Source organism: Pteropus alecto, unplaced genomic scaffold (assembly GCF_000325575.1).
Source record: "Pteropus alecto unplaced genomic scaffold, ASM32557v1 scaffold7, whole genome shotgun sequence".
Taxonomy (NCBI): domain Eukaryota; kingdom Metazoa; phylum Chordata; class Mammalia; order Chiroptera; family Pteropodidae; genus Pteropus; species Pteropus alecto.
This window is the reverse complement of record NW_006494614.1, coordinates 59,957,197-59,972,681: the sequence shown is the minus strand read 5'-3', so window position 1 is coordinate 59,972,681 and position 15,485 is coordinate 59,957,197. Positions and strand designations below refer to the sequence as shown.

Genomic DNA, 15,485 nt, shown 5'->3' with positions numbered 1-15,485 from the left:
AAGAGTCAAATGAAGGATGAGTCCTGTGTTTTGACCTTGGCAGCTAGATGGTGGTGCTGTTTACTGAGATGGGAAAAATGGGGTCATAACAATTTGGTGTGTGTGTGTTGGGGTGGATGTTTCTGTGGAGTTGTCGAGGAGCCAGTTGGATATATTCAATGATGCATTGTTAGTTTGAGACTTTCCCAGATAAATGTATTTTTAACTATGTTTAACTACGGACTGAGATCCTATGAGACAATTTAGAGCAGCAGTCCCCAACCTCTTTGGCACCAGGGATGGCTGCTGCTATGAGAATCTAATGTCAGATGATCTGAGGTGCAGCTGAGGTGGTGATGCTGGCACTGGGAAGCGGCTGCAAACAGATGAAGCTTTGCTTGCCTACTGCTCACCTCCTATGTGGCCCGGTTCCTAACAGGCCATGGACCGGTGCCAGTCCATGGCCCAGGGGTTGGGGGCCCCTGACTTAGAGAGCTTATAGATAAAGGGGAAAACCCAGGACTGAGCCAGGGCACTCCCAACATTTAAGTGTCTACGGAGGAGAAGGACCTAGTAAGGGACCGAAGTGTGGCTGATGAGAAAAGAGAAAAACTCAATGTTGTCTCTAGCCCCGCCCTCAACTTCCGTCTCCTAGGCCCGTGGCTCCTCGGTATGTTTCCCAGTTTGCCATCTTTTTGATCTGCAGTGTCCGAGTGCTGTTTTGGAGTGATTAAGTATTTTGGTATAAAAGATCTTTCTAGAAAGGTTAAGTAACTTTACTGTTCACAGTAAGGATAATGTGCCAGCATATTTTTGAAACTTGGCTTTAGTTAGCTTAATATTCTGTTGTTTTTTTTTTTAAGGTTAATATTCTCTGTTCTTTAGAGTCAGTAATTTGAGGGGAAAAAAGTTTCATATGGCATTCATTATTCGTAGGGTTTGAAAGCACAAACTACATCTTTCATGGTTGTAAACTGATGGAAGTAACATTTAGAACATGATTGCAGTAAATACACTGTGGTAGGTTACCTGAATGCTCCTTTCTTTTACCAGGTTCAGTGAGGATTCTGGCTCGCTTGGTAGTGTAACCTACCCTAACTCAGGCCCATCCTGGTTCACTTATCATTCGAGTTGTCAGCATACCTGGGGCATAAGTGCTTGAAATTCTCCCTTCACTCCCCTTCTGTGTAGTAACCTGTTTGCATGGCTGCATATGAGATCTTATCCTTATCCTGAATGGTGCCACCTCTGAATTCTTTTTTTTTTTTTTAATCACCTAAGATCTTGTTAAAATGCAGGCTTTGATTCCGCAGGCCTGAATGGGGCCTGAGACTCTACATTTCTAACCAGCTCTCAAGAGAAGCCTATACCGCCGGTCCTGGGACCACACTCTGAGGTGCAAGGCCATTATGGGCCTCTGTGAGAATTCATTATAGGTTGCTGCGTCACAGGGTATGCGTTGAACTAATCTGATAAATATTGCCCATCTGCTCTCCAGTCTGGCTGCACCACCTTCCCCCATACAGCAGAGGAGAGTGGAAGGTATATATTTATGTGGGGAAGGGATCCTCTGAATTCTTAAAATTCACTCTGCCGACCCAGCCTCATTCCACCCTGGCTACCTTGTCACTTCCTCCAAACCTAATTCTCAGCATCGCCAAGACCTCTAGTTCCTTGATGTTTTCTGTTACCTGGCTTATTAGGCCTTCACCCTAATGATTCCATGGTTAATCATTTAAGCCCAAGTCTTGCCTTCGATACCCTGGTTTTCTATCATCATCTTTGTTAATCTGCAACCCCACAGAAGCCTTTGTAGTGCTGGGCCGGACTTTTTGATCAAAGGGTTAGTCATTCCCATCACTTTATTAGAACCTGGAAGTTATCAGCACTGCCTGCACTCACGGTGTTGTGTTTCAGTCCTTTTTTGTCCCCAGCTTCGTTTTTCCAATCTCAGTAGCTATTCTTAAGCTTTCCCCCATTTCTTTTTTTGCTTTTTCTTTTCCTCCTATTTTTAATACCCAAAGCCCACCTCCTTCCTATTTGCTCAGAAAACAGTGTTATGGAATGTGAACCTCTTTAGCTTCGGTCCATTTTCTCTGTAGCCCGCCCCCATCCTCTAGGGAAGAAGGGTCATTCTGCTTTGTCAGCTGTCATCTCCCTGAGTTTTCGAACTTGGACCCTCATTCTTTAAAAACAAAAAAGCGAGCCTATATTGCTTTTATAGTTGCAAGAAAAGTTCAAATAAGTACAACATGAAAAATAAAAAAAATGAGAATATGCATGGCAGGACCGCTTAGCTTATATTCTCTTCTTAGTCTGATAGCCTGATCAGCTTTCCTAGGCATATATTCTTCGTTCTCTTTACATTCTATTGTTTTGAGGGCTGTTCTAGTCTTTGTTAAAGTGTACCGTGGTCAGATCGAGATGCAGCATGGTGGGACGCTCATGGAGTCCCAGGGACTGTGACTTTGGGTGGATACTTAAACCCTGTGGGTCCAAGGTAAAATGGGAGAAACCAAGTACTTCTTTAAAATCACCATAGCTTCAAGTGAGATAATACATAAGAGGAGAAATTAAAAAAATAATTTTCCTCCACTTTTATTTCTAGCAACATATGTCCTTCACTTAACTGCATTTAAAAAAAATTTGCTTCTTTAATTTTCTCACCATCCTCTCTCCAAGCTCTTGACTCTTCACTGAAACCGAATCCGCTTGGCCTCTCCTGGCAGGCACCCCGTTTGGTGTGTTCACTGTTCTCGCCTTCTTTCCTGGCTTCCCTTCCTGGCTCCTTTCACCTCTTTCTCTCCTTTCATGCCTATGTTCCCCATGGTTCAGCCTCAGGCTTTTGTGGCCTTTTGGGTGATCACATCCGTTCCCACTTCACTGGTTTCTTCCCTGCTGGAGTCTCATTCTGTATCTCTAGGTCGAGGGCTGGAGGTCAGATACTAATTGTTAATCAGCTCTGCCAGTTCATCCTTCGGGCACCTCAGATTCATTGAGCCCAAATCTCAGCGCTCTGTCCCTGAGTCTGCCGCTTCCCTTTTCCAAGGGCGTGTCAGCCATGGCAGTCATGCCTCCGAGTCCCTTTTATTTTCCAGTACTGCGCCCTGTCCATTCCGTCCTGTTGGTCCCTCCTATGCTTTTTCTTGTCGTGACTGTCTCTCACACAGCCCCCTTCAGGCCCCTGCTCCCCTCTTGGCCTTGGCCTCCATCATTTCTGCTCCGGGTCACAGCAGCAGCCTCCTGGTTGCCTGTCTACCTTCTTCCATCCTGGTCTCACTTTGTTGCCGGTGTCTTTTTAAAACATCTGTCTGTTTACCTACATTCTGGTGCTTCCCATTCCACCAGAATGAAGTGCAGAATCCAGACTCCTCAGTGTGGCATTTAGAGTGCTCTGCTTTGGACCCCAGTCTGTCCTTGGTCACATTTCCCTTCCCTCTCCCCTCCCTCCTTTGCCCGGAGCGTGAGGCCCTTGGGCACACTGTACTCCCTTTCCTTTCTCTGCACCTTCTCACACTGTTTCCTCCTGTCCTTATCTTGCTTGTCCATCAGGGCCCACCATGCTGTCTTCTTTACTGACACTTTCTGGTTTCTGCAGACAGAATTAGCTGTTGTCATCGCTCCCCGTCATCACACTTTGCTCCTAATTTGGGGATGACACTTAGCACATTATTTACAAGGCTGATTCCCAACTCTGCCTGTTTGTGAGCTCCTGTGGGAAGAAGGTCATATCTGTGGTTGCACATCCTTGGGCCTTGCAGAGTATGGTGCTTGGAGCGCCCTTGCCCCCATGTTTAAATTAAATGGATCTCTCACACAGCTAGTGTTTGCTTCATATGCTGCTTCTGTGTGTGAAGCAGAGATTTGCTTATTTCTGTTTTATAGGTCATCAGTGGGTGTGTGAATAGTAAAACAACGATGAGTTTAACCAGCACTTTAATATAAACATGAATACCAGACTCTAGGGTAGACTTTCTTTTCATTGTCAGAGTGAAATAATTGTATCTTGATTTTTTTGTAGTAACTGTTCACCAAAGAAAGAATACAGACGTCTTTTTGCTTGCTTACTTGTTTTCAGTTTGTGAGAAATAAATTTTCTGTTTATAGCCGAGGAAAAGGTAAAGGGAAGAGATTAAGACACTTACCTGAAGATACAGTTAAAAGTAAATTCAAGGCAGGGTCTTGACTCCTGAATGCAGTTCCTCTAGGAAAGAAGCTGTTTGGGTAGCTTTATGCTTTCACACCTGCCACACGGACCTGTGCTGGTTATTTTTGTTCTTATTCATTTTTTTGTTGTTGTTGAGGCAGAGTCGATATACAATGAAGTGCACAATTTTAAGTGTGTAATGTAGTTCATTGCTTTGGGTTTTTTTTTAAACAGCACATTGAACTTTGCTCTGACAAACGTATATACGCCACTTTCCCATCTGGATATAGGGCATTTCCATCAACTCAGAAAGTACCTTGGGCTCTTGTCACTCATTCCCCCTTGTGTTCAAACTCCTGTTCTGTTTCTTTGAAAACAGTTTTGTCTGGTTTAGGGTGCCATATAGATGCATTCAGACTGTACATCTTCTGCGTCTGGTTTCTATTGCTTAGCATATCTTTGTGATTTATCTATGTTATTGCATGTATCAGTAATTTTTTTTTGCCTTTTTTTGCTGAGAAGTATGCCATTGTATGAATATACCATAGTTTGTTTAATTCATCTCCTGGTGATGGACATTTGGGTTTCTGGTTTGGGGACTATTATGAATAAAGCTTCTGTGTTCAGTTTTATACTTGTGTTCTTATTCATTTTTCTTGTGTAAATACCTAGAAGTAGAATTGCGGAGTCATAGGGTAGGTGTTTGTTTAACTTTGAGAGAAAGTGCCAGACTGCCTTCTGAACTGGTTGCTGTATTGAGTACTTTTTAAAATTTATAAACGCAATTGGGTTTTGGTCTCCTTATAGAGATTCCACTGCAGACCTAGTGCCTGCAACTGGCAGTCCTGTACTTTGCAAGGCCAGTTTTATTTTAAAACATCGCTAACATAACCTCATTTGAAAATAGTCAGAATATTCAAAATGAACGTGCATAAAATGTTGAGTTATTAAGGCATAATTAGGCATTAGTTCAGAATCTCATCTGGCATTTAAAGGGGTTGGCTATTGCATAGATATTTGAATAAAGTTACCATATATAAATATCATATTTAAAAAGTCACCACTATTAGTTTAAGCAGCTTGACATTCAAGACCACGTTTGTTATTAACAAGTTCAGAAGGGACTCAGAGCTGGAAATACGTTAGGGTGGTACCGGGGATGGAGCGGGAGGCTGTCCAGGTAAGAGCAGAGGGAGAGCCGAGTCCTGAGGAGACCTGCGGTGGTGGGGTGCGCAGGGGAGGCCGACAGCAGAGCCTAGCTTAGGCGGAGGTGTAGTGAGCCTGAGACAGGAAACACTGAGTGCCTCTGGGTTCCCGGGAGGAACACCAGAATCTGTTGGTGGAGACCAGGGAAACATACCCTCCATGCCTCTTGATCCCCCTGCCCCCTATCCCTTCACCCTCTTCCACGCCAGCCTCCTGGTGTCTGAGTCAGGGGTCTTGGTTTCAGAAAACAGATACCAGATTTTTGTTTCCAGTTAAAGAATGGGCAGAGGACCTGAACAGATATTTTTCCTAAGAAGACATACAGCTGGCCAACTGTATGTGAAAAGATATATGAAAAGATGATCAGCTTTGAAATGCAAATCAAAACCACAAGGAGATACCACTTCGTACCTATTAGAATGGCAGTTTCAATAAGATAAGAAATGACAGGTGTTGGAGAGGTTGTGAAGGAAGGGGAATCCTCATACACTGCTGGTGGCAATGCAGCCACTGTGGAAAACAGTATGGAGGTTTCTCAAAAAGTTAAGAATAGAACTATCATATGACCTGGCAATCCCTCTCCTGGGTATCCACCCGAAAATTTTGAATATACTTATTTGTAAAGATCCATGTACTCGTATGTTCATTGTAGCTAGCATAAATCACAATAGCCACACCTAAGTGTCCTTGGACAGATAATTGGATAAAGATGTAGTACATATCACATATCACAGTGTAATATTACTGAGCCATAAAAAGATGAAATATTGACTATTTGTAACAACATGGTAGGTCTTGAGAATATCATGGTAAGGTGCAATGTCAGAAAAGGACAAGAACCATATGATTTCACTCATATGTCGGATATAAAATAAAAAACAATAAATGAATAAACAAAGCAAATTCATAGTTTGGTTATCAGAGGGGAAGAGAGTTGGGGGAAAATGAAGAGGGTAAAGGAGTCAAATATATGGTGATGGAAGGAGACTAGACTTTGGGTGGTGAGCACACAATGCAATATATAGATAGTGTGTTATAGAATTGTACACCTGAACTTATGTTATTAAGCAATGTCACCCCAATACATTTTAAAAAAGAAAAAAAACATAGACGCCAACTGAGGGTTTGCTTTAGCAGAAAGATAATATATATTGGAAAGATCCTGGATAACAACAGGGTGGACAGGCACCAGGCAGCAGAATGGAAGCCAAGCTCTGCAGGAAGGATGTTTGTTCAGCGGCTGCCTCTGCCAGACCTCCTGTTGTTTGGAGGATGGACCTCCCGGACTGGTCCTCTAATCTTGCTTTATTTTCTCTCCTAGGGTCTTTCTCTTTGCCCTTCAGTTCTCCTTTCTGGGAGATTTCCTCACTCTCTCATCCATTCCTATTTTTAAGATTTCAACATTCTACTGTCATATTTTTATTTTTCAGTAAGTAGGAAGTCTTCATAATGTTCCTCTTTTTGTTTCACAGACCCAATTTCTTAGTTCTTTTTAAGCTCTCTGTGCATCGTGCTTCCTCTGAATTTCTTCCCCTCTCCCCGCACTTCTTTTTGGGGCTTTGTCCTTCATAGGACCTGTTTTGGGCTTTCTTCAGAACACCTGAGTATTCGCTGTTCTTTCATATTTAAGAATGAGATGTGCCAAGCACTCAGAGCCTCTGTGTCCATGGTAGGGTGTCCTCTGGTGGCCATCGTCTTAGGAAACTGTCACAGTGAATCTGACCTCTTTGTTGGGGTTTCCCCACATCTTGGTATCTTTTCTCTTGGGCCAGATGAGCGCTTCTAGAGAGGCTGTCTCTTCACCCACCTGCCAGCGAGCATGGTGGGAGATGCGGACTGGGACTTTCTTCATTCAGCAGGCGGCCCTCCCTCCCTCTGTCCAGCACCTCTCACCCCTCGGTCTCACCCTCTCTCTCTTCTCTGTTATTCCTTTCCCGTGGCTGGTAAAACAGTTGTTGACTGTTGAAATGCAGGCTGGTCGGATTTGGTCTGGATTATCCCCCAGGGATCTTTCTCCAGGGATTTTGGGTTAAAGATTTGTATTTAACACTGTGGCTAAAATAACAGGAGGGTAAAATGGACAGACTTAAATTCCTTAAATTTCAGGACTGTCAGTCAGTTTACTAGTAATGAAAACTTAGAGGAGTCATGATTCATAGTTAAGGATAGTTCTCAATAACAACTTTATGTGTAAAATGTTATTTTGGCTTTATATGCTCCAAAGATCAATCATACTCTAAGAAATTACATGCTTTTCTATCATAAAATAAGTAACTTGTCTAATCAACTTTTCTTGGCTTTCAGATCCTATCACATAAGACAGTATGCATCTTAAGATCCTGAGGAAAAGGCGCAAAATGTTCAAGTAATGTTTCAAAATAATTTGTGAGGTAAGAGTGTGGTTCTTTGGGTGTATAATCACTATTTTCTTTCTGACAGCTGACACCAGTGGTATACTATTGAAAAGGCAATACAGGCAGTATAAATGGTTAACAGCGGCACGGAAATCATCCCACTTGTCGCTGGTTTACTTACCCACCTCTCCTACAAGGGGAGTGTATCTCGGGACGGGGAGTCCAGGAAGTGGACTGATAGGTTATTAGCAAGTATTACAAGATGAGGTGAATGCTCAAGTGTGAGTGTAATGGAAAGTTTTTGCTTGTGTGGTTGTCCCTTTTAATGAGATCTGCAATGTAGCTTTTAGTGTTCTGGGAAACGGGGCTTTATTTAACATAAGGACAGACAGCTCAGGTTCAGGAGCGTAGACAAAAATCCCATTAAATCAGCCATTAAAGTAGGAAAATGATAATGCGACATCTGCTTGGCCATCAGTCAATGCGTAGTGCTTTCAGGTTTCTCCCAGAAATGATCTTCAGCAGTATTAAATCGATAGCAATTTTGGTATCAGCGTAGCGTAAGACTGCAGCCTCACCCTAACGAGTGTGTACGGTTTAGTACTGCATCGCGAATTGCTGTGCCATTGCTCTCGTGTTTCTGGTATTTTTAGATCAGTACAATGTAAAGGAATTGTTTCTTCATTTCCTCCCCTCCCTTCCTGTTGCATTAATGAAGTGTAAATACAGTGACTCGGAGAAACGCTTGTGCAGTTTATGACAGGTAACCGAATGCATCCAGCCTAACCTTGCCGTGTCCATTGATGGCTTTCTTGAAAATAAAGTGACTGCTGGGTATCAGGTGGTTTTCCCTTTGTCTTCTAGTGGATTTTACGAATTTGGCTCGAAAGCACATGAGCATTATGCACCTGCATCCTAATATGCACTTGTAGGAATGTCGTGCCATGCCAGTGTTAGGTGTCTTTGTGGTTACTCTTCCTGCACAAACAGACCTGCCGCCTGCACCCCCAGCAGAGGCGTACCACCACAGGGCCACGCTCTGGCAGTTCTCGCCAGTACCACGACCGGAAGGTCACGCGTGCCTTTAGAAGATGTTCAGGGTCCTGATTTCTGGATAGAACTCAGACTACACAAACGTTGTGCTCTGACAAAAGGCTGGTCTGTCTCTGGACACGTGGCCGTGTAGCTGGTTGTCTTACTTCCCAGGAAGCAAGTACCCATTTCTCATAGAAAGTATCCTACTGAGGAATTACCATAAAGCAAAGGGATTCTGGTTGGAGGAACTTTTCAGTTTAAAGTTTTGATGTACACTTATGGTTCACTTAAATTGCTTAAGGAAATCACTAGGAAACTGTTTGAATCTGAGAGAGGTACCAGTGTCTCGTTGTTGGATTTGCTCGTAAACAAACGTGCACTTGCCAATGGTAGGCAGCAAAGAGAACACAGGGAGGAGAGACCTGGACCCTCCATGCGGGGGGCTGGCAGTCAGGGAGGGAAGACAGAGAAGCTCTGTCATGGTGGAAAGTGGTAAGTACACCGCAAGTAGAACTTATGAGTGTGCCCTGATAGTTCAGAAGTAGAGAAGCTTCCAGATACGTCTCGGCCCCCTGACGGAATCAGGTTTTACAGCGGTGTGTGTGGCCAGAACCAGTTTGCGTCATCCTTTCCAGGTAGTCATGTCTGATGTGCAGAGACCCTTTTCAGAGCACTCCTCAGAGGAAGAACTATCTTCCTGGGCTGACTTGCTTGGAAGAGAGAAACGTTAGGCCCTATAGGGTGAGTGAGGTTGTATGGAGAGAATGGACTCAGCAGAGGTATTTGCAGGGGAGTTGGGCAGACAGGGCTGGCTAAGGTCTGCCCACATTCTTTAAGTTTCTTCTATTTCACTTAAAAATTTTTTAAGCTGTTTCGTCTGATCTAAGGGCAGAGTTATTTTACTGACCATAAGGAACAATTTCAGTTCTCTCTTGTACCAGTCAGTATTTTTATATCAACAGGGAATTCCACAAAATATGAATTCTAGTCAGATTCATTGATCCATTAAATGTTTTTGTAATTACTGTGCTTCAGTTGCGTTTAGGAAAAAAAGAACGCAGATTCAAAAGACTGTGCCGGTAATCACTTGCAGCAGACCTGGTTCCAAGAGCATTCATTCTCACCACTCCCGCTCCCTTGCATCGGGAGGGTCTCCGGCCCTGTGTGTGTTTGAAAAATGAGCAGCACACCTGCGCTGAGAAAGCACTTGGATCATTTGATAAAACGCTGTCAGTGGTTTTCTATCCCTTGAACACTAACGTCAAATGAACTCTGACTCTGTTTCCCTCGTCTTTATCATGAGCATTGCTGCTCATTTCAAATACTGATAAGAGAAGCAGCAAAACAAGTTCCTAGGACAAGTGCAAGTTTTTTTTGTTCGTTTCATTGGATCCCATTATATTCTCAGGTATCGGGGACTTTAGAAAATATAGGAAAGATGTCAGAAGAATGGACTGATGAGTGAACTAAACTTTAGAAGATTAAAATAGAGAGGAAGAGCATTCTAGAAACAGTATAGAGTTCAGGAAGATAGAGATAAAAATGGGAGCCTGCGTGAAAAACATGATCACATGTCATCAGAGTTAAAATGGAGAAGTGAAAGTAAACAGAATCAGATTGAGAAAACCCAAGTAAGAACTATGAGCTCAGTGTGTCGTGAGCCAGCATAAAAATGCGTAGAGATGTAGTCGTTTGCTTGTCACCAGTCCATCATGCTGGCGGTCTTGTCTGTGCAAGAGCTGTAAGGTGAACCGTGCACCCAGCTCAGGCAGAGCAGGCCACACGGGGCTTGTTGGCGTAGGTGGTGGATGGCAGCAGTGGCGAAGCTTTCTGTCCACTATGGCTTGGGAATTTGAGTGCTGCGATTCTGCATCTGGCTTGTTCTTTTTTTCATTACCTTTGTCCATCTGTGGCTGTAGCTGGCTAGGTGACAGTGTGCACCCCGTGAGCCTCATCAGCTCTGTCCATTCTCCCTCTAGGGTGTGTCGGGGAAATCATGCCGTCATCAGGACACCGGCTCCGCGATGTCGAACACCATCCCCTCCTGACTGAAAATGACAATTATGACTCTTCGTCCTCCTCTTCTTCCGAGGCCGATGTGGCAGACAGAGTCTGGTTCATCCGTGACGGCTGCGGCATGATCTGTGCCATCATGACGTGGCTTCTGGTTGTCTATGCAGACTTTGTGGTGACGTTTGTCATGCTGCTGCCTTCCAAAGACTTCTGGTACTCCGTGGTCAACGGAGTCATTTTTAACTGCCTAGCGGTGCTCGCCCTGTCTTCTCACCTGAGAACCATGCTCACCGACCCCGTAAGTGCTCGCTGTCTTACTGGATTTTTCTCTTGTATCTGGTCTAGTGCGACACCGTAGACCATGTGGCGAAGGGCCTCTTGCTCCTGTAACCTGTTTTTATTAATTCCTCGATAGGGGCTTGTAGCATTTTTTGTGTCTTAATTGGAGAATAAGCATCACATAGAAGTGATATCACGGTATGTTTATGAGACACATTCCCATCCCGCTGTTTATTCAAATGAAGCAGTTGTACTCAATTACTTCTAAAATCTCTCTTAGTTTAAATATTTTGTTTCTCTAAAGATTGAAGTGAAAGCTGAGAGATCTGGGATCTAGATTTCACCACTGTACTAATCTTTTAATTGCCTTTTGTAAGCAACTACTTTAACTTCTTTGAGCTAAAGGTTAGTTATTATATCTAAGTTCTCTCTAGCTTTATAATTCTCTTATTTTTAAGTCTCAGATAAAATCTGGAGCAGTTGTCTCATTCTAGCCAGTGAAAGGTCAAGGTTCAGCCTGTCTGCAAAGCAGAGGCAGGGCTCACCAATTACTGGTTCCATCAAGTGTGGGTTGTGACTTTGGATGAAGTAATTGCTAAGTAGAGGTCAGGTCCAGTGCACAGTGAGAGAACTAACACAGATATATGAAAACAAGGGCGGAGTAATGGGCTTATCTTTGGAGCAGTGGCCCTCAGGATAAAGATGGGCCATATCTCACACAGCGAACTGCCTTTATTCCTGATGTCTTGAATGCCCCTCGATTCAGAGCCTCCACACTGGGTGTGAGGCCGCTTCTCTGAGGTTCTGAGACATCCTCAGGTTAGACAAAGCAGTACAGATCCTCGCAGCTCAGCCAGAAGTCACCTCCAAACAGTGGATTCCAGGTTCACCCCAGAGCCATAGGAGGTGCCGGGGGGCTGCCTTGTGGGTGGGCAGCCTGCAGGCCCGGTGGGAGAGGTTCCCCCATCAGCAGGGCTATGCTGCAGGTGTGCCTGGCCAGGTATTAGCAGTTCGTGTGGGGTTTCGTTTGAAAAAGGTTCTTTCCACAGTGTGAAGAGAGTGCTTTCAAACCACTGGTACAGGGGCTCCTGATTTGTGTGTTAAAGTCTACGGGGCTCATGTTTATTGGTAAACTTTCTCTAAAAACGTGCCAAGAAGTTAATGTTTTGTTCATGTCATGATGGGTATCACCCTGCATTATTTACTGTCATCTGTCTGCTTAGTAGAGGCCTAGGACAGTATTACAGAGCCAGCCAGCTCTGCTCATGGTTTTGTAGCCTCGCCCGATTGTGCAGTCTTTGACTGCAACCCGGTCTGATAGCCTTCTGGGACTTAAAGGACCTGCTTCTCCTTTCTCTTTACGAGCCTCCCTCTGGCATCTAAACCCTGCTCCTGACCCCTGTGTGTGTCCGTCCCCTCACCTCGCTGCATCAGAAACACCACACGTCAGGTACTCAGGCCACAGGGAGCAGTTACAGGGATAGGTGCCAGATTAATCATTTCTAGTCAAACATTCATGGTAGGAAAAGCCCTGTTAATGTTGACCACCTTCCTGGATGCTGAAAACTGGGCAGGGCCATCCTTTGTGTGACCACACAAAGGTCCCCAGTTGGCCGGGGCAGGCGGGGGAAGAGGGTTGACCAGGCTGAGACTCCTCGTCAGACTGTGTTTGCTGCTTCTACCAAGTGTGGTTGCCCTTCACTCCTTGGCAGTCTGGCTCCTGTCCCCACCCCTCTCCTCCTTTGGGAAAAGGCTTCAAAACTCTTACAGGAAGCCCCAAGAACTGGGAGAGGCGAGGTGGTGGGGAGAAGGTGTGTGCGGGATGCTGCCTCCTCCTGGTGGGCATATTTATTTCACCTGTTGGGTCACTGTGGAGACCGGGAAGCACTGAGAGGGAGGCGGACCGAGGTGGAGGAGGAGTTTGAGATCTTGGACGTCAGAGTTTTTCAATTGAAATTTAATTTATATACCACAGAATTCATCCTTTAAAGTATATTGTTCAGTGACTTTTACTGTAGTCACAGAATTGTACGACCATCACTACAATCAATTTTAGACATTTTTATCATTCCCCCCGCAAAAAAACACACCTCGTACCCTTTAGCCATCACCACCCAGACCCCTATATCCTCCAGTCCTAGGCAACCACCAATCTCTCTGTATCTGTGGATTTGCCTGTCTGGAACGTTCGTACAAACTGAACCATATAATATGTGGCCTTTTATGTCTGGCTTCCTTCACCCAGCACAAGGTTTTCAGGGCTCATCCATGGATAGCACGTGTCAGTGCTTCGTTCCTTTTTATGGCTGAATCATATTCCACTGTATGGATAGACCCCATTTTCTTTATAAACATCATCCGTTGATGGACATTTATGTTGTTTCCACTTTGGGCTATTAAGGATATTGCTGCCATGAACATTTGTGTGCAAGTTTTTGTGTGGACCTGTTCCATTTCTCTTGGGTAGATACCTAGGAGTAGAATTGCTGGGTCATATGTCACTCTGCACTGAACTTTTTGAGGAACTGCCAGACTGTTTTCCACAGTGGCTGCACAGTTTATATTCCCACGAGCAGTGCACGAGGGTCCAGTTTCTCCATATCCTCACGTTGTGGTTCATCTTTTTTTTAGCATAGCCATCCTAACGGGTGTGAAGCAGCATCTCACTGTGGTTTTGATTTGCATTTCCTTAATGACTAATGGTGCCGTGCATCTTTTCTCGTGCTGCTTGGCCATTCTGATGTCTCTGGACAGCCGTCCATTCAAGTCCTTTGTCCATTTAGATGTCACTGTTGCAGCCATGCCACATATTAAGACAATGATGGCAAGTTACTTCTGGGAGTCAGTGTAAATAAAACTGAGGAACCCAAGGCAAGAATCCTGCCAAGAACCCCGCAGGCTGCAGAACTGGGATGTGGACGCTGTTAGAGAGGTAGACCGAGGGGAGAGCTGGACAGGCCCCTCAGGCTTTCTCTGTCCCTCGGGCATTCTGTCTTGCTCAGCATCCTGGCTTTCCCTGCTGCCTAGTGAAGAAGCACAGCCCCATGGACCAGACGGGGTTGGAATCGTTAAGTTCCAAATCCGCATTCCTGAAGGAGAGACTGCGTGGCCCAGCGGGGTCAAGTGTGTTCACTCTTTGTCCTCTCATCAGGGAGTCTGCTTTACCATCCCAAGGTCCAGTGTGGGCTCAGCTAAAACCATCACACCAGCCTGGGGCGGGGCAGATACCCCACTGGGACTTCATGTCATTTTACTAAACTACAAGTCAGTCTTTGCTAGCATTGGCTTTTGTTATTTGAGAAAAGTCATTGGCACTTTGAGGAGCAGGAAGGAAGATGGGGCCCATGACATTCGATGGAGCAGAGCAGAGATCCGATGATAAAGCAAAAAGCCCCACTGTTGGAAGATGAGACTTTCACCAACCTTAACATTCAGAAACACGCTGAGAACTTATAATTGTGCAAGGTCATTGAATGATTAAAAAAGGGCCGCTCACTACCTTAGAGCCCACAGACCTTCCCCCAGAGCCTGCCGTCCTGAATCCCCAGCCTTTTTTTACGAGCATCAGCCTTCTCCGCGGACATTTGCCGAGTGCCCGACGAAGGGCTCCCTTGAGGGAGCCATCGGCCCTGTTCCAGGCGCCCTGCCAGAGGCATTCTGTCATTAATCCTCCAGCACCTGGAAGAGCTGGGTGGTACATCCACAGCCGAAAATGAGACCCCACAGCTAGTAAGAGATGAAGCCGGGATTCGAAAAAGATTTGTCTGTCTCCAAAGGCCCCGCTTTTTGTTAAATTCTTACAGACATTTCAGACATACAGGGAAGTAGAGAGAAAACAGTGTCGTGAACCCCAGTTAGCACTTCACGGTCAGTCTGGTGTCAGCGGTACCCTTACCTAACTCCCTCTCTTCCCCGCCCCAGAATATTTGGAAGTAAATCTCAGACATTATAAAACTTTATTTGTAAATATTTGAGTGTGTCTTTAAAAAATAAGGGCTCTTCTTCATTCAAAGTCTCGCTGCAATGCTAATAGCTCATGTGGAGCAACCAAGTAATTCCGTACCACCTGTACAGTTGGAGTTCAAATTTTGTCAGTTCCTTTACACCTTTGTTTGAATAAGGCTCCAAATAAGGTCTGTACTTTGGAGTTGACACATTAAATGTGTCTCTTTTAATCCCTGTGGTCCCCTTTCTCTTTTTTTCTTGAGATTTTTAAATTGAAAAATAGTCTTTATCTCTTAGCTTTCCTCCGTCTCTGGAATTTTCAGCATATTTTAACATGCTCTTCATGCCCTGTGTTTCTCATAAATTCGTAGGGAGATCCAGGGGAAAGCCCCAGGCTTAACTCCTCTTTGGTTAGGTCCCAGGGATCCAGAATGCATGACAGGGAATTGGGGATCAAGAAGGAACTATATGGAAAAAAAATGTGTGCTCTTCAAAGCGTAACTTCCCTGGACATTTGACTTTTCCTA

The 15,485-nt window shown here is 44.7% G+C and overlaps 2 protein-coding genes across 5 annotated transcripts in view; one reads left to right on the top strand and one right to left on the bottom strand.

The window, feature by feature from the left end:
- The window catches only part of KIAA0513 (KIAA0513 ortholog), a 118,714-nt gene that overhangs the window by 69,939 nt on the left and 33,290 nt on the right, over nt 1–15,485 (bottom strand). The window lies entirely within an intron of this gene.
- Nucleotides 1–15,485, top strand: part of ZDHHC7 (zinc finger DHHC-type containing 7) — a 28,732-nt gene that overhangs the window by 5,799 nt on the left and 7,448 nt on the right. For all 3 annotated transcript variants that reach the window (XM_006926728.3, XM_015600374.2, XM_015600373.2), the window contains exons 2-3: nt 7,637–7,722; nt 10,701–11,032. In XM_006926728.3, coding sequence (XP_006926790.1) covers nt 10,718–11,032 — 315 coding nt within the window. In that variant the 5' untranslated portion in view covers nt 7,637–7,722; nt 10,701–10,717. The remainder of the gene's footprint in view (nt 1–7,636; nt 7,723–10,700; nt 11,033–15,485) is intronic.